The 19,201-nt window shown below is 34.2% G+C and overlaps 1 protein-coding gene across 1 annotated transcript in view; it reads left to right on the top strand.

The window, feature by feature from the left end:
• LOC123682596 overlaps positions 1-19,201 on the top strand; it is a 96,205-nt gene that overhangs the window by 21,925 nt on the left and 55,079 nt on the right. The window contains exons 9-12 of the mRNA XM_045621326.1: positions 6,124-6,297; positions 7,512-7,643; positions 15,840-15,970; positions 16,495-16,687. Of these exons, the coding sequence (XP_045477282.1) occupies positions 6,124-6,297; positions 7,512-7,643; positions 15,840-15,970; positions 16,495-16,687 (630 nt within the window). The remainder of the gene's footprint in view (positions 1-6,123; positions 6,298-7,511; positions 7,644-15,839; positions 15,971-16,494; positions 16,688-19,201) is intronic.

Genomic DNA, 19,201 nt, shown 5'->3' with positions numbered 1-19,201 from the left:
GTTTTCTAATGGACAAATGTTCACGTAAAGAAGTGGAAACAAAGCTTTCTGATATTTTCAGCTCCACCGCCATCTCATCCAACTTCAATTTTACGATTGCTCAACACCATTTCGTTTTTTTTTTCGAATTTCCTAAAATAGCAGTCGAATTCGGGCGACCAGGGTCCGTATGGTTGACAAGTGTTCTTTTTGACGTACACGTTTCAGGAACCAGTTGTACACGTGCGAGCGGTTTTCCAAAATGGTATTCTTGACAACCGTTCGTTCCATTAAACGTACACTTTCAAAAACGTGTACTCCCAAGAGCCGGCATCATTGTAAAATTTCACAGATGAGATGAAATGTCATCAATTTATGTTCCGTCAATTCAAATTGAAAAAAATTTCGAAGAGAAATTGTTCACTAATATATTTAAACATGTTCAGCTAACAAACAACAAATCAAAAGAAGAATTCAAATAACTGATAGTCAAAAAATATTGTCTGATTGAGTTTAAAAAAAAAAACGTGGATCTTCAAGAGGGTAAATTGTCTAATCAATTCACTTACAAAGATGCATAAAGAAAATGGGCAGAAATTGGTAACATACTTGTATGCCGGGTGCATCTAGAGATTGGAAGAAGAGAAACAAGCTGCGGGCCTCCTATGTAAATCGAATTATCCAAAATAGAAGTGAATATAATTGATATTTTTGAAAAAGTATCTATTGAGAGACATAAAGGGACTTAATTCTTCTTTTCTTTATTAAATGTTCATATTATCAGCAGAAAACTGTTGTTCATGTTGTGCATTTGGTTGATTTACTTGTTATTTATTAGAATGTTTTTTACATAAATTTTCATACGAATTTGTTCATGTTAATTGGAACAAACGAAATAGTAATAATTTTTTAAGGATTTACAAGTTACATTTTACATCGAAGGATTCATATAAATCATTAAATTATATATTGATAAATTGTTTAACAAATTTTCAAATCACTCGGCTTGATGATTGCGAATAAAATAATGCATCTCAATTTTCGACCTACTGCCAATTCCGGATTTATCCTTTGCTTATTCACTTCTACTCGATCTCTACTATCGATGAGGAAGTCATATATTCCCAAATATATTTTTCGAGATGTCGAACGGTGCGGAAGTGTGTAGGAGTTGCTCCGATAACTTTATTGTAAATTCTAAATCAGTTAAATGTGACTTATGTAATGATAATTATCATGCAGCTCGTGTGTCGATTAAGGACACGTGTGTAAAAATAATTTTGGAAAACCCAAATTTAAGGTGGTTTTGTGATACCTGTAATAATAAATTAAACACGGTATTAAGTAATGCACCGGTGTTTTCCACCACGAAGGCCGATGTAACTATTCAAAAAACTGAAATAGAATGCCTTAATCGGGAGATTTCTCTGATGAAAAAATCAGTAGTAGATCTTGATTATACTGTAAGTTTGCAGAAATCATTGATTAAAAATTACGAGACTCAGCTCTCTTCAATTAATAAATATGTACCAGATGTTAATACTGCTATCAACCATCCTGATACAAAAAGTGCAAAACATAAAGATGCAAACAATCTGAATTTGAATGAAGAAGATGCTGGGTTGCCGGCTTGTGCTAACTTTCCTGCTCCTGAGCCTACTAAGGGTTTTCAACAACATAATCCCTCTAATGTGACTTTGAAGTACAGTGTTGCAAAAATACCATCTAATATACATCAAACTAATATTTCTCTCTGTGATAAAAACACTTCGAAGACTCATTTAAGTAAAGGTAGCTCTAAAAATGGAAAAATTATTGATAAAAAAATGGTGAATTCTGCAATAGAGTTTGCTCAACAAGCAACAATTAAACAGCTTCAAACTATTGATGTGGATAGTCAAAACAATGCGCCATCTGAGTTCAAATGGCAGCATGTCAAGAAACGAAGCAGACAAAGAAATAAAAATATTGTCATGGGTAATGCTTCATTCAGTTCAGGAGTAAAAACTGTTCCTAAGATCAGTTATCTACATGTGTCTAGGCTTCATCCAACAACTAAGCCAGATGATCTGAAGAATTTGCTTTTCAAGTCATTTCCTGAGGTTGAAGTTGAGCCCCTTCAATCTGAACATCCTCAAATCTACTCTTCTATGAAAGTTGCTATATATCAGGAACATTTCAAGGATGCCTGGCGTAAAGAAATCTGGCCCCAAGGGTCTCTAGTGTCTAAATATTTTTTATTCAAGAAGAAGGCACCCCCAGTAGAAGTAGGTGCTCCTCAAGAAAGAAGGGACTAAACCTATCAAGTTCTTTATCGCTTGTTTTGCAGAATGTGCAGTGTCTTCGCACCGCATTTAATAAATTGAATTTATTAGCTTCTGAACATGAAGTCGATATCCTAATGATTGTTGAACACTGGAAATCCTTAGATGAAATAAAATTATATCAGATTGAGGGCTATAAATTGGTTTCCCAATTTTGTCGTCAACATGGAAGGCATGGAGGTAGCGCCATTTATTGTCGTAAGTCCTTGAATGCTTTTGAAAGAACAGACTATGTGAAACTGAGTGTAGTTAACGTGATCGAGTGCTCAGCTATCCAAATAAACCTCAGTAAAAGTAGGTTAGTAATTGTTTGTATTTATAGACCAAATTCAAAACCATTAGCTGATATGGATATTTTTCTTGAAAAATGTAACAGTATACTTGTAAAATGTCGATCTGAAAATTGTAAGTTTATAATTGCTGGTGACTTCAATATTGACGTTCTGTCATACTCCCGCGACTCTAGAGAATTTTTTTCTTTAATTGAAATGTTTAATGTTAGCTTAAGTTTTGCATGTGTTACTCGTCCTGTATCAGGCTCATGCTTGGATAATATGTTATCCGATGTTAGCGGTATCTGTGAAACATTGCAGTACCATATCTCGGATCATGTTGCCTTGAAATTGACAGTTCCTGATATCTTAGTTGATAAGTGTCAGGTGCAAAAGTTTTCTATAAGACAAATGAATGAAGAAGTTGTAAATGACTTTCTTGAAGCATTGTCAACTGTTTCATGGGATAACATCTATGATTTATCAAAAGATGTCAATACGAAGTGGTCCTCTTTCATCTCTACTTTTCAGTTCATTTTTAATACTTATTGTCCCCTGAAGGAAGTCAAATACAGATCACGGAGTGATATTTGCAAATTAAGTCCGCATATTGTCGGGAAAAAGAAAATACTGGATAACCTTCTTGTTATTTCTGAATCACGACCAGAGTTCAGAAATCTATACCGATCTTTTAAGAGACAATATGACAACTCAATTATCCAAGCAATCAAATCTTATAACAGCAACTTCATAGTAAACTCTCAGAACAAATCAAAGGCGGCATGGAAGGTGATTCATTCACTATCAGGTAAAAGCACTGAAAAAAACTTGCCTTTTCAGTCAGGAAATCCTGTTGATCTTTGCAACAGTTTCAATGATATGTTCGTGGGAGATGTTGCCAACCAAACCAATATTAAGATTTCTGGAGCAATCTCATCCTTAAAAACTTCTCACGTTATGAGCAAGTCTTTTTATTTCTTTGATGTCACAGAGAGAGATGTAAGTGATGCCGTTAAGATGCTGAAAACCTCTAACTCTTCAGGTCATGATGGAATTCCGATTTCTATAATAAAAAAATCCATCCATATAATAGGAGGCCCTCTTGCTCATCTTATTAATTGCGCTTTCCGAGAGGGTTGTTTTCCTGACGAGCTGAAGGTTGCTCTGGTCAAACCACTCTTCAAGAAGGGAAATACCTGTGAGCTCAGTAGCTATCGACCTATAAGTATTTTATCTAGTTTTTCTAAGATATTTGAGAAGGTTTTTGCCGTCAGACTCATCAGTTTTTTTCGAAAATTCAATGTTCTTGCTGATAGTCAGCATGGTTTCACGAAAGATAAATATACCGAGACTGCTATATTTGAGTTGCTAAATTCTGTTCTTTTGGCGCTTGAGAATGATGAAGTTCCATTGGCTTTGATGTTCGATTTGACCAAGGCTTTTGATTCCATCGAGCATAGAACCTTATTGGCTAGACTGGAGTTATGTGGGATTAGGGATATCTCTTTGAAATTTATTGAGAGCTACCTAAGTAATCGACGTCAGAGGGTTGCCCTCACTCTAGATGGTGCAGTCCACTTCTCTGGGGAACGATCTCTTACTAGGGGCGTTCCTCAGGGAAGTGTACTGGGCCCTTTGCTTTTTATTGTTTTTGTGAATTCCCTTTGTTATATTAAGACCTCTGCTAATTGTAAGTCGATTCTTTATGCTGATGACAGCAATTTTTTGATTATATCAGGTGATGTCGAGTCCTGTAGAAGGGCTGGAATGGATACGGTTTTGTCTGTTGATAGATGGTGTAATGAGAGTGGTCTCATTCTAAATCATGGCAAGACTCAGGGTATTTTCTTTTATGACAGCCTGTCGGTGAAGAACTATCCACCTTTTTTGTGTCATGGTAACGGTCAAATTAAATTGGAGGATTCTGTTAATTTTCTGGGAGTTGCTCTAGATAAACACCTGCGGTGGGATCATCAGGTGTCTAAGTTGGGAAAGTCTCTCAACTCTTCGGCTTACTTGATTTTCATGATCAGGGACAAATTGGAGAGTGCAGTGTTGAGAGCTCTCTACTTTGCTAGTTTCCAGTCTGTGCTGGCATATGGAATTATTTTTTGGGGCAGTTCGTCTGGTGCTGATGAAATTTTTCTCATTCAGAAAAGAGTGATGAGAATAATGAGTAGGTTGGGCTTTCGTGAGTCCTGTCGCGGAGTTTTCAGATCCAATGGAATTCAAACCGTCTTTGATCTTTATATTTATCGCCTATTTATCTTTCTCAAGTTACGGAAAAGCTATTTTTTGCCATATGTCAATAAAAATAATACTCGGCAAGTTCATCCTTTCCTTCTTCCTATTCACAGTACTGCTAGGTTTGAAAGGGGACCACTTTATATGGCCATGCGTTTATTTAATTTGCTTCCTAAGCAATTACAGGTTGTTGAAGATATAACCTTGTTTAGAAGGCGCATTTACAATTTTATTTTGGATTGTGAACCTTATTCAGTTGATGAGTTTATTTCATTTTGTAGAAAATAAGCTCTTTTATGACTTGTCTCTATTTTATTCGTTTGCATTGATTTTGATGTTGTGAATAATTTTTGAGATCAATAAATATTATTGTTATTATTATTGTTATATTGTTAATCAACTTGTGATGTACCATCGTTCCGCTACATTATATTTTCAATGCAAATATTATGGAGCACTACACAAGCATTGACAATGTTACTTGCTGTCTATGAAGCATTTAGTATTTATTATTTATTTATTGTATAAATATTTTGGAACCTTCCACTGGTTCATTATCCAGAGGTGTCATCATCCATATTCTTTAAGGATTTCCAGAAACATTTAAACGAATTGTTTCTCACTCAAAACATTGAATCTCCGCTGATCCATTTGTTCCACATCATCCAATAGATCCATTAATAACAATTGTAATTACATTATCTTAAAAGAATAAATATGACTTATGAATATATCTCTATGGCATTCAGATTGTCAAAGAATCAAAACGAATGCCAAAAAGCGCTCGCAGTAAGCATTCACACTGAAAACGTGTACGTTTTCAAGTTCAGTAGTCAAGAATACCAAAACGTGTGACTTTTGGAAAGTACGTATACGTTTTGAAACATCACTTGTCGAGAATAGGGTCCCAGAGCTTTCAACTTCGTCGGTGGTTCTTCGACCACGTCTTAAACTGGCATAACAAGTTTTAACACATTTTCAACCATTGTGTTCGATGGAGCAGAGTCTGAACAACACTCATCAAGCCATTGCTTTGCTTGCACGAAACTCGTTTTTTAGATTTTCCGAACCACTGCAAATGTACCATTCAATATCTTGACCCAGACTTGACTCTATATATGTTTCGAAATTTCAATACGCATCTTTTGATGCTTGGTACTTTGAAAAAAAGAATGGCACTGGCTTTGTCACCTGTGTGTCAGGTCCAAAACTCATTTGGTAAAATGTGAAAATCTAAAATTGTTTGAAGATTGAAATATCATATTGTTATGCACCATGTAAAATTTAAATCCCAATTCTTTCAGATGACATAATATGTTCATATCCTGATGCCATAGGAAGTGCATGTATTTCATGCGATCTATTGAAGGAACGAATCAACAACAAAAAATGTGAAAAGTTGCAAATATGCGAAGAAAAAAATGGCGACACTCAATGTTTTTGCTCTTCGGGATATATGGGATCACAATGTAATAAAGGTAATGTATTAATTTCATGCAGGACTCGTTGAACATAAAAATCGTTTGATCGGATGATCAAATTATTCAAATTATACTATCTAGGTACCTGATCATTTTGCATGACAATTCATTTCATTCATAGATGTCGCAGAAAACTTTTATTGCTTTTATGGTGTCAACCATAGACTTATTATCCTATTATTTGATACGTCTATGGTGTCAACGCACTGGCGATTTATTAATAGCAGAAAAGAAACTATGACCATTACATCAAATGTGTGAGGGTAATCATTTGTGCAATGTTTATTCAGTATTTTTTTACATATACGTACAACTTTGCTTCCTCTGTTTTTTTCCAAAATTCGAATCTTTATTGTGAAAAACTGGTTATACATTTATTATTATTGTTTTTCATTTTTCCAGATATATGGTTATAACAATCAATTAATATATATTTTATTGTCCATCGCTGGCCACTAATTTCTCTCATCTTCCGGGCTCACGAATCCCGCGTTGAAAAAACTTGCAATCTTTTGAAGCGATCCACCAATCGATCCAAGTTTTTACTTCTTTATAAGGCCGGAAGTGTTGATCAGGCAGGTCGTGGAGAAAACGTTTTGAAATGTTTTTACGTCACTCCCAATGATCCTGCCAATTCTTATTGCGTTTGACACGAATCTTGTTCAAGTAATGCTTACAATTCTTCATCTTCAAAAACTTTCTCTCTTCCACCACCATGCTGGTCTTTGACTTCAAGATCGCCGTTCTTGAAGCGTTGAAACCTCACTCGGCACGTTCTTTTACTAATAGCGTCCTCATCATAGGTATTTGAGAGCATTCTATGAGCCTCAGCCGCAGATTTCTTCATATTAGAGCAGAAAATTGAAACCTACCGCGAATGACGAGAATTTGGCTAGTAAGCTGACATATTTAATCGAGATTTTATGACGCAGACATAAATCGACTAATATTTCGATGGCGTTTACAAATACCTAAGCTTGTTGTATGACATCTACGCGATCTATTTATTTCGACTACCACTTACCGCTACAGCCATCCATTGCAAAACGGCGGCAGCAAAGTTGTACACCTAATATTTCATGGCATCAATTAATTTCAAGAAGTACATAAATCATGTATTATTGAACAGCTATTATCCATAAACGATAAATGAAATTGGCATATAGTTTCAAAGTTATGTTGGTCCTTATTAACAAAAAATGTTTTTTCAGTGTGCCCAAAAGGAACGTATGGATACTTTTGTCAAAAACAATGCGCATTTTGCGATCCAGCGGGTCAATGTGATGCGATAAATGGCAACTGTGAATGCCATAATTTATTTGAAGGTCCAACATGTCAAGTTCGTAAGTAAAAAAATATTTATATGAATTATTGTCAATGTGTTGAACTGTCATACAAACGAAAAGAATGACTTTAAATGTATCTTTAAATTTCTCACACATCATTTTAATATATTGAATGAACAAAGCAACAAAAAAATATTGAAAAAAGCTACGCGTCATTAGCTTTTGGCCGCCTGTCCATTTATGCTCCAATTGGTTCTTTAGAGATCGTCAGTGTTGTCGGTTAGTTCAACTAGATGAAGTTTTTTTGTGATACTGTCCTCTCAAATTCAGCATGAACACTCGAGTAGTTATTATACATATACAAACGAAATTTCAACCATCTCAGAATCTTTGTCACGGAAATATTGGTAACCTATTATTTTTTGTTGATCCAAGTAGGTTATTTCGCTTCTGAGGAATAAGTACCTTCTCGATCGGGAATCGAACCCGCAACCTCCGAATTATTCAATTCTCGCCCGGAATTGAAAACTGTCAGTCATGCCAATATACAGGGTGTTCCAAATTAAGTCGGCACCATTGCCAACTCCGTTATTATTGATGCTACGATGTTGGTTAAATGGGCAAACTAGTATCACTTTTAGTGGTCTTCTCGATGCCGAAAACAAACAAAAAATTGACAGTCGCGTTGTCATAATATTTATTGCCATAACATCATTTATTACATTGTGTGTTTTATTTCATAAAATGATATTTTTTTCAATGGAACACAATGAACAACAAAGCTCATTTGAGTTTTTTTCGTAAAGGTGAAAATAAGACAGTCGTATTAATAGAAAACATTTATAACAAACAGATTTGATAAAGCGCTATAAAATAGCGAGTAAATGTTCGAAAACACCGCCTTCTTGTTGAACACATATTTGGGCCCTTCCATTGACACTATTGATTCACAAAATGAATGCAGATAGCGGAATGGCTTTAAGATAGAAATGATCGTTTTTGTATATCAATTCCAAATAGCTTAGTGGTGTCAATTGGGCGTTGCGACATGATGATCACGGGTTTCACGAGTTCACATCCCTGTGTACTTTTTTCTTTTTACTGTCTTATTTTGCTATTAGTAACAAAATACTGTCATTCGTATAAGTACCAAAATGGTTGTTTGGACAATCATGAGGTTTTATTCGCCAAAACAAATACATTTTTTGTACTAGTGAAAGAAATAAATATTTCAAAATAAGTCGCTCATTTTAGGAAGAAAGATGATATGAGCTTTGTTGTTGAGAATGCTATTACGAATCGAAATACATGAAAAAATATAAGGTGTTCCATTGAAAAAAATATCATTTCATGAAATATTATGACAACGCGACTGTCAATTTTTTTTTGATTTCTGCATCGAGAAGACCACTAAAAGTGCTACTAGTTTGCCCATTTAACCGACATCGTAGCATCAATAATAACGGAGTTGCAATGGTGCCGACTTAATTTGGAACAACCTGTATATTATTATTTTCATACGAAGAATCATTATTTCAAATTAATCTTGTCGCTATATGCCGACGACGACTAAGAGGAAAAGTGAAGTGAATCGTGATGATCACCGATAGTGAATAAGTTTCCTTTCAACATTAACTTTCTACTAACATTTGATTCTGGGGGGAGAAGCGGTTCCTCGATATGCGGTTGGAATTTTCCTCGGTAGCTCAGTTGATGAGAGCGTTGGACTCGTGGTTCGGAGGTTGAGGGTTCGGTTCCTGCTCTGTCATGCCAATATATATATTGTCTCAAATATTTCCAGACGAAAAATCATTATTTCATTACACTATAGTTCACCTAATAGGTGAACCTAGCCTCAAAACTGATTACATATAAACTGCTTCACAAGAGTTAGGGATATCGTATTCAATCTTTTTGAAAAGTATGTTATCGTCGAGAAAATCGCTGTAAAATCATTTAAAACTCAATAACAACTTGAATCGATCCAATGAAAATCAGTATGAGACATTTCGTCAATCTGGTCGCCTTTTTTCTGAAGTTTTGTTTCTTTGCATGTGCTTCATGAATGTTCTTATTTCGAAATGGAGTCAGTTTATCAACGGCTTCTATTTGAAATGAGTTTTCTGAAAATGCCAAGACGTAAATTAACAAATGCTGAGGCTAATAGGGCTATCGGAATGCAACAGGGTGGCCTAACTCAGGATGTTGTAGCGGAAAGGCTCCAAGTCAGCCAAAGTGTGATATCTCGACTTTGGAATAGGTTCCGTGTTGGAAAGACCAATGCTTGGTGGGCGACGAAAAACAACACCTGCTCAGGATCGTTTCATCACCGTTTCGGCGAGAAAAAACCCTTCATCTACGTGTAGAATACTCTTCAAAGTGCAGATGGGGTCCAAGTTTCCATCGAAATCAAAACAGAGAACAGATTATGGATTGATAAATTCAGCTTCTGGGGTAGCTACAAGTAGTGTGAAAGAACGTTTGGCTAAGTTGATGACACCACAATTGGCAACGCATAAGAAAAGATTTTTACATAGGAAGAAACCACCTTCAAAGGAAGGTGCGAGTGGGATGAAACTTCGGCAGAAGTCAACATTAGATAAGTGAAATTTCATTATGTAAAAAAAAAAAAAAAAAAAAAAAAGAAAAAATATATATATATACAAATAATAAACAATATATGTGTATTGAATTATATAATCAAAATTAGTTGTATTTGGGGTTTACATAGGAGTTTTTCTTTCCTTTTTTTGTGGGTATATCCAATTCGTCAAAGTTTGAATTATGGATGATTTCATCAGAAACTATCAAAATGAAGACTATCAAACTATCAACATTGATGGTATGAGGGAACTAGATAAGATGAATTTAATTGGTGAATTGAAGATTATAACGATGAACATACGGAGCATACAAAAAAATTTCGATGAATTCAGATTGTTACTTGAAATGTTTCCTGCAGATTTTGACATTGTTATACTAACTGAGACATACAAAGTAGAGGATCCGAAACTATTTAAGATGAGAGGGTACGCCCATATTTACAGTGAGGGTAAATATAACAAGAACGATGGGATAATTGTATACGTCAAAGAAGGTTTTGTTTTCGATCACAAAAATATCACACTGGGAAAGATAACAGCATTGGAATTGAATATTCAGAGTCAAGAGAAAAACTTAAAACTCACTGCGATATATAAGTCGCCACATTATCCTATCATGGAATTTAATAAAGAATTAACAGATTATCTAGAAAAACAGAAACATTGCTCCGATCATATTATTAGTGGTGATATAAATATAAATTTATTATCTCATGAATTTCTTGTGGAAGAATATAAAAATATATTGTGTACATATGGATTCATATCACTTATTAACGATGTCACACGGCCAGACAGCCGATCCTGCTTGGATCATTATTTTGTGAAAGGTATTATGCATCCAGAAAATTTAAATGTTAGTGGCATCATATTTCGCAATCTTATTACCGACCATTATCCTGTATTATTATATGCAAATAGAAAACTAAAAGAACATCACATTGGAAAAGAACCTATTAAAAAATATATTAATTACGACAAACTAAGAAATTTTTTGATTAATGAGGAATGGAATACGGTTTACGGTTGTGATGATGTCAATAGAATGATGGAAAACTTTATCAATATCTTGAAAGAATATATAGAAAAATGCACAAGCGTGATATCCGCGAAAAAGAAAAATCAGATCAGAAGGGATTATGTTACTCCAAGTATCATGAAAGTTATAGATGAAAAACAAAAATTGTTTAATAGGGTTAAAAGAGAACCAAACAATTCACAACTGAAGAGCGAGTATTCTAAATTAAAAAATAAATTACAAAGGCTCATAAAAGAAGCCAAAACGCATTTTTTTGAAAAGTGCATAAAAAATAATGAAAAAGACTCCAAGGCTTTATGGGACTGTGTGAAAAGGATTACCAATTACGAAAAACCGGATACAAATATAAAACACATAAAAAATGACGATGACGAAATCATAGAGAGCGGACAAGAAATGTGCGATCTTTTCAATGACTATTATAGTCGACTAGGGGAAAGTTATGCAAATGAAATAATTGCTCCTGCTGACTTCACAGAGGAGAGTGAACATTTTGATAAGTCTTTTTTTCTTTTTCCAACTGATTCTGAAGAAATAAAAAAAATTATTAATAGTTTGAAATCGAAAAAATCAGCTGGATATGACGGAATACGCGCAGAACATTTGAAGGAGATACGGCAGGAGATATCTAATCCTCTCACTTATATTATGAATAACTGCTTCGAAAAAGCCTGTTTTCCAGAAATATTAAAAGTACGAATAGTGAAACCACTCTATAAAGGAGGAGACAGGAGTCGCATGCAGAACTATAGACCGATAACTTTAGTTTCAAATCTGGGAAAGATCCTCGAAAAGTTGATTAAAGTTCGTATGGAGACATTTATAAATAAACATAAGATTATATCAGATAATCAGTTTGGTTTTCGAAAAGGCATGTCGACAGAAAATGCCATAAAAAAAGTCACAGACATCATATATAAAAATATTGACCGTAAAATTCCAACTTTGGCGGTAGTTGTCGATCTTGCAAAAGCTTTTGATACTGTCTGTCATGATCGTCTACTAGAAAAGCTTGAAAATTTTGGTTTCCGCGGCAAAGTGTTAAATCTGCTACGAAGCTATCTGTCAGATAGAATACAAATTGTACACCTAAATGGAAAATATAGTGAAAGTAATCAAATAAATTTCGGAGTACCACAGGGTACAGTTCTTGGGCCTCTTCTGTTCATATTGTATATAAACAGTCTCTTCAGGGTTAATAACAAAGGTGAAATTATCGGTTTCGCGGACGATACCATGATACTTTTTCATGATGTTACATGGAAGAATCTGAAAAAACAAGTATGCCAAGAATTTGAGACTCTGACAAAATGGTTTAGATTGAATAAACTTACGATAAATATCAGTAAGACCAAATATATAACCTTCGCCTCAAATAAAAAGGGAATTCCAGATTTAGGAGACTTGAATTTCGATGACCAGTTATATGTAGCGAAAACACATTCAACAAGGTATCTTGGCGTAGTCATCGATGAACATTTGAAGTGGGATGAACACATAACGTATGTTTCGAGAAAACTTAGAGGTATCTTATATAGATTTAAATATATAATGAATTATGTTAATTCTCCAAAACATCTACAGATGCTCTATGAGTCGCTGGTGCAGCCACAGCTTTCGTATGGTATAATAGGATGGGGAGGTGTTTTTGACACACACAAGAGAATCATTGATGTTCTCCAAAGAAATATCCTCAAAGTGATGTACAAAAAAAAAATTACATTCTCTAGTGACAGTATATACAGTTTAGCTAAAGTATTAGATATAAGACAAATTTTTGCTCAAAGGATTATCTCGCATATCAAACAAAATAAAATTTCCATCATACAAAAAGAACACAAATACCCTACGAGAGCTGGAGACGATAACGAAAATTATGAGAGACCCAGAGCAGAAAAAAGAATTGGACAGAGATGTAGTGAATATATAGCTGCAAGACTATACCCGATCGTACCAAAAGAAATAAAAGAAATTAATAATAAAAATAAATTCAACAAAGAACTAAAGAGATGGCTGATTGAACAAGACCGAACTGAGATACATAAGATTATAAATTCCACTTAAAGAAAAGAGAAAAAGATAGGGGAGAAAGGATGAGGAGAAAAAAATACACGCTAAAAAGGACAGGGGGGAAAGATCCGAAAAGGAAGAGTAACCGATGAAGACGAAATAAAAACTGATGAAGAGACGTACCTATACCGGCTGAGACAGGGATAACTTAGAGTTGGAACTTATTTATCATTTATTGTGTATAGTTGCTAGTTTTTTATTTTTTTTTGTTACCGTAAAATAAGGAATAAATAATAATTTGAATGCTGTACGCAGTTGTTACCTCAGGGTGAATAACTCACAGCTTTATTTTTCTGTAGTTTATTTTGTAATTTGTACTAAATAAACTCTATTCTATTCTATTCTATTCTTCTATTCTATCAGACGACGTTTGAGAGAGGTGAATCTAGGTTCTAGACGTCCATTAAGGGAGTGCCATAAACACGTGACCATAAGCGTCAAAGACTGGAAAGGGCAATTGGAACGATCATTATTCATTGGCTTAGTGTCCTTTTCACTGATGAATTCAGATATGGACGATTTTCAGATTCTCGAAGAATAAGGGTATGGACAATCCCAGGCATAACCCGTAATCGTCGCTATGTGCAAGTCCATCCATTGTGTTATGGTATGGGCCGGGATATGTTTCAACGGGCGCACAGATCTACACATTTGTCCTGGGAATATGACCGCCTTACACTATAGGGAGCATGTCATTGACAATGTTGAGCCAAATTTTCACACTGCTGTTGGTGAAACTTTTCAATTTCTAGACGATAACGCTAGACCGCACCGTGCAGCCATAGTTGAGAATTCGCGCGAGGAGCTTGGTATTCCACATTAACCAATACATCCGCACTCACCAGATTTGAATTACATAGAACATGCATGGGATATGCTCCAAAGAAGATTAGATAATCATCAACCTACCCCAGAATCCTTAAATGATCTGAGAAAGCTTCTGCCCCGTTTATGGAACCAAATTCATCAAGAAATGTTCAACAAGCTCGTGTGTAGTATGCAGAGAAGATGTCAAGCTGTTATTGATGCCCGTGGAGGCCAAACATTGTATTGATAGTCTTAAAATGCTTGAATTCTCTCAGAATGAAATTTCGTTATTTTACTCGATTTTTCTTAACCACCCTCACTCTGTATACGTTGCAGACCTACAGGCTAAAATGAATTTTATTTCCTGCAACTTGAAATCATATTAATATGAATTTTCATCACAATAATCTCATTTAAACTATATTTTATATCCCTAACTCATGTGGAGCAGTTTATTTTTTGATGTTAATGAATTTTCATTTAGCAGTGTTACCACAAAACCTAGTCGAGATTTTAAATAACCATGTAAAATAACAAGCTGATCAAAAAAGGAAAACCGAAGAAATTCAGGAACAATATTGGTAAAAAACTCAATATTTCTGTGACACTAGATCAGAGCTGTGCCAAAGTATTGTGCTTAGTGCTTTCGAAAGCAGTTGAAGCCTTTTTGTGCTCCCGAGCACTTTTTGAAATCAATGCTTAGTGCTTAGTAATCGAAGCACTTTCACAAAAGGCTTAGTGCTTAGTAATCCCAAAAGGGCTCCCGAGCACTGCAGTGCTCGCGAGCACTTTGGCGGATTACTAAGCACTAAGCACTTCCGAATTTTTGTCATAACACAAATATGCGCCGACGCTTTGGTAGCCTTTAATCGTTTTACATCAAATTCAATACAGTAACAAACATCTGACGCTGGCACTTCTGTGTGAATTTAATGCACAGTTGTATAGATCAGATCAGTTTTATTATGTACCTTGAAACATATAAATAAATAAATAAATACGTATTATGTTCATATTCATTCAGTTCTATGAAAAATTAATACATCTTTTAGAAAAAAGAGAATATGAAATTGAATTTTAGATCATTATTATCAAGATTTTGAAAATTAACATCTGATTACAATAATCTTAAAGGAAATGGAGGGACGACATGTTTCTGATAGAAAAATATCAAAAAGAATTTTAATATTTGCATGGTTGAGGGAAGTCTATTAGATTTCGATCAATACAGCGTAGTTAGCCAGAATGCAAACTATAAATGTTTCGGGAATTATATCTATAATACTTGGTCACAATTCCTTTATCTGAATCATATTCTTTTTATGGTTGCGTTGTATTAAACAATGAAACATAATACCTATATTCTACAATTTCAAGTTTCGTGCAAAATTTCGTTTCGACAGTAAAAACCATAGATAATTCATGTAGAATTGAGTAAAAAGTCAGTCAGCAGCTTTTGAGCGCTTGTTTATTCCTGCTCTATATATCCAAGCAATTAGAGCATGCATGAATGGTCGCACAAAATCTCTAAATTTCACGTCTGTGCTTTCGTGATTAAGACAATAAAATGATATTAAATATAAATTGGATGGACCAATCACTTTTCTTCCCTTAAGAAGGTTGAATATAGCAGTGGAAATGGTAAGAATTATTTGCATCCATGATGAGAATATCCTCCTGAGTATTGATCTATTTATAAATTCAAAATCAATTCAATTCAAACCGCTATTTCAGCTAAGAAAGGTCAATATTTGGAAATTGCACCAAAAGTGGTAGATCGAAAAGCAGACTCCTGTGAGATACAATGGGATAGTGAAAATTACATCGGAAAAAACAAGCCAAAATATTATCTGGTACAATATTCAGTAAGTGATATCATGTTTCTTCATTTAACTAGGTACAACAATAAGAGCAAGCTAACATATGAAGAAATTTTGTAATAAAAATATTTCTCCTCACATTATCATAATTAGTATCTGAATCCTAATTGATATTATATTCTATTGGAGTTGGTTTCTCTGATCCCTCTTGCTTGTGAACAATTCAAAGAGATCAATAGAGAAGATATCCGGATAAACGTTTTTCTTTCAAAGTCAAATAATTTGATAATTATTAACTAGTTTTTTATATTATTTTACCATAGAAATAAGGCCATTTCCTCTTAGAATTCTATATCAGAGTTTACACTTGATTGATCCCCATCAACATATAGAAGAATCTTCTAGGTTGACCAAATGGCTCTATTGCAAATAAGAGGAAGATCAGCCGATGAAATAATGCGTTTCAAGTGGGGCTATTGTGCTGAGTTGTTTGAGCCATTTGGTAGTCGATCATCTATACTTAATGATGATATTCGAACGCAACTATTTTTCCAATATTAATTTTTTAGAATGCCCGTTCTCAATGGTGGAATGATTATGGAGAAGTAGAAAATTTGGAAAAGAATGGAAATGTAGTAGTCGGAAATTTCGAATCAAACAAACAATATGCAATCAGAGTTCTTTTGAGTGATGAGAAAAGTGAAATAAAGAAATTACATTACACGAATCTTCCTGCTGCAATATGTATAACGACATGCAATGGTAAATATTTTTTCACCTCCTTTTTATGATTTCAAAATTTTGAAATTACTCCAAAATATCTATCGCACCAATTAATGCTTAATTAGTGCTAATTAGTGCTTTTACAACTATTCGAAAAAAATTAACCATCTTCAAAATATTATTGATCAGGTAGGGGGGGGCGGATTCCGATTTTTGAATAATACGAATTTTCATCATGATAATGAAGGATTTCATTTTCAACTTGAGATAATATCGAACGGATATTTATCCTGTTTGGAAATCTTTTAGTCGTTTTTACTGATATTGCAATAGTTTTTTTTAACAGAAGTCTGTAAAATTTCAGAGCGGAACAATCAACCCCGCTTTGGGGCGAGTTGTTCCTCTAAAATTCTGACAATATTTTGTTGAAATAATGAAGTTTTGTTTTTCAATCCTATATTTCTAGTTATTGCAATAATACTCCCATTTTGGTGCTAAATACTAACTTTGGTTAATTGTTTTTAAGTATTATAACCTGAAAATTGAATTGAACTTCAAAAATAAAAGAATAAGAAATTATTTTGACTTCTAACAAAATCCATTTTGTCCGAATACTAAGGACAAAATGACATACTAATAATAGACATAATGACAAACATACTATTTGAATGCAGAATTCGAAAATATGTAGGTTTTAGTTCTCGAGACAGTAGCATACGATTTATGAGCCCAGTGAAAACACTGCAAGCAACGCAGCCACTGCTCACCAGATATGAAACGAAAAAAAACGTCATTGCAATAAATGCAGGGGCAGTCATCGTCATCTTCATTTTTATTTTTGGTTTGAAACGGTTCAGTGTCAAATTCTTCTTTTTTATTATGCAACGGCCTTGTTTTTTACCAAAAGGTTTTTTTTATCATTTAATAATGTTTCAGTATTTCTTCTTGAGTGGATTGGTCGCAGCAGATTTAGCCTTTGTTTTGTCAAAATAAGGCGTTAACATTAAGTGACAATTGCAATTTTGAGCTTTTGGCTTTCCTATGCCTTGTCACTGAGGAAGTGGTGAAAGAATTTCAATAGGAAAGGATATCGTATTTTGTACAAGATACATACCAGAAATTCACGTAATATGAGTACAAAACAACAAGAAAATGAGCTCATTAGTTTCACGTGAAAATAAATCAACAAAATTTCATATTATTTACAAAAATATACTTTCTTGACATGTATCGGACAAAATGACATACTATGTCGTTTTGTCCATCAGGATAGTATGTCATTTTGTCCGATACATATCTTTTATGATATTTCAATTTCAAAACAAAACTAATATTCATCTTTAAACTTATACATATTATTACGTCATAACAGTACCAACAAGAATACATTAAAAAAACAAGGAATATTGTAATGACACTCTCCAAAAGCAAGTCAGAAATCAAGTGAACAAAAAAAATGCAACCGACCTAAACACATTTGTAGCTATTGCGCCAGTGAAACAGACAGTAGGATGTCAATTTCTTCGCAAGATTGCCATCAAAATTAGAATACGCGTCTATAATATGGTCTCCTTGCTACCAGGTCCATATTGAGAGAGTTGAGTCTGTGCAGCGGCGTTGTCTAAAACTTTTTTCATATAGAGCAGATGGTGTCTACCCGCCTATCGGTTTTCCTCAGAACCTGCTTTTGAGCAGACACTGCATGAGTAGTTTGAAATGTCGACGAGAATGTCATTCAGTTGTATTTACTCACAAACTAATAAACGGTGTCATTAAAGATCCTTGCATTCTCGAAAAACTCAATTTTGCTATGCCAAGACCAGCCTCTAGAGTTAGAAATACATTTTATATGCCGACACCTCGAACGAATACATTGAAGTATTCACCACTTTATAATTTGTGTGATGCCTGTAATACTATAAGTTCTCACTTGGATATTTTTAATTGTTCCATTTTAAATATCAGATCACATTATTTTGACTGACTGAGCATTTTTGTTATCGTTTTTTTTTTCTCAGAATATGTAATATTAGTGTATACTTTATTTTCATATGTTCCTTGTTCTGTAGTTGGGTTTAAACCTGTAGAACATTGTATATATATTAAATAAATAAATCACCACTAGCAGAAACTGAATCACTGTGAAACCCCGAACTATATGGCGCCACTTTTGAAAAAATCTAAAAGTTCATTTTGTACGCATATGTCGTTTGGTCTGCATTTCCCCTAATTAATTAATTTCGTTTCAGACCATACCAAGGATCCAAAATTTCTAAAATTGACAATTTTCTATAGCAAGTATCGAATAATTTTGTCGAATTTATGTATAGTGTGTATATGCAAAATATTGAATTTGTGTTTTTCTTTACTAAATTCTGCAACGTTGAATATATTATGCGGATAGTAATGAATGACGCCCTTATTGATGTGACGGAAGAACTTGAAGGATCATACTTACTTCATGATGTGGTTGGCCTGACCATATTGAATGTTGTTTACAGATTGTACTATTGAATCAATATCGATCGAAATTGAAAATAAACTGAATTGAAT

Source organism: Harmonia axyridis, chromosome 1 (genome assembly GCF_914767665.1).
Source record: "Harmonia axyridis chromosome 1, icHarAxyr1.1, whole genome shotgun sequence".
Taxonomy (NCBI): Eukaryota; Metazoa; Arthropoda; class Insecta; order Coleoptera; family Coccinellidae; genus Harmonia; species Harmonia axyridis.
The sequence above is the reverse complement of the archived record's forward strand: the minus strand, read 5'-3'. Positions and strand labels throughout refer to the sequence as shown.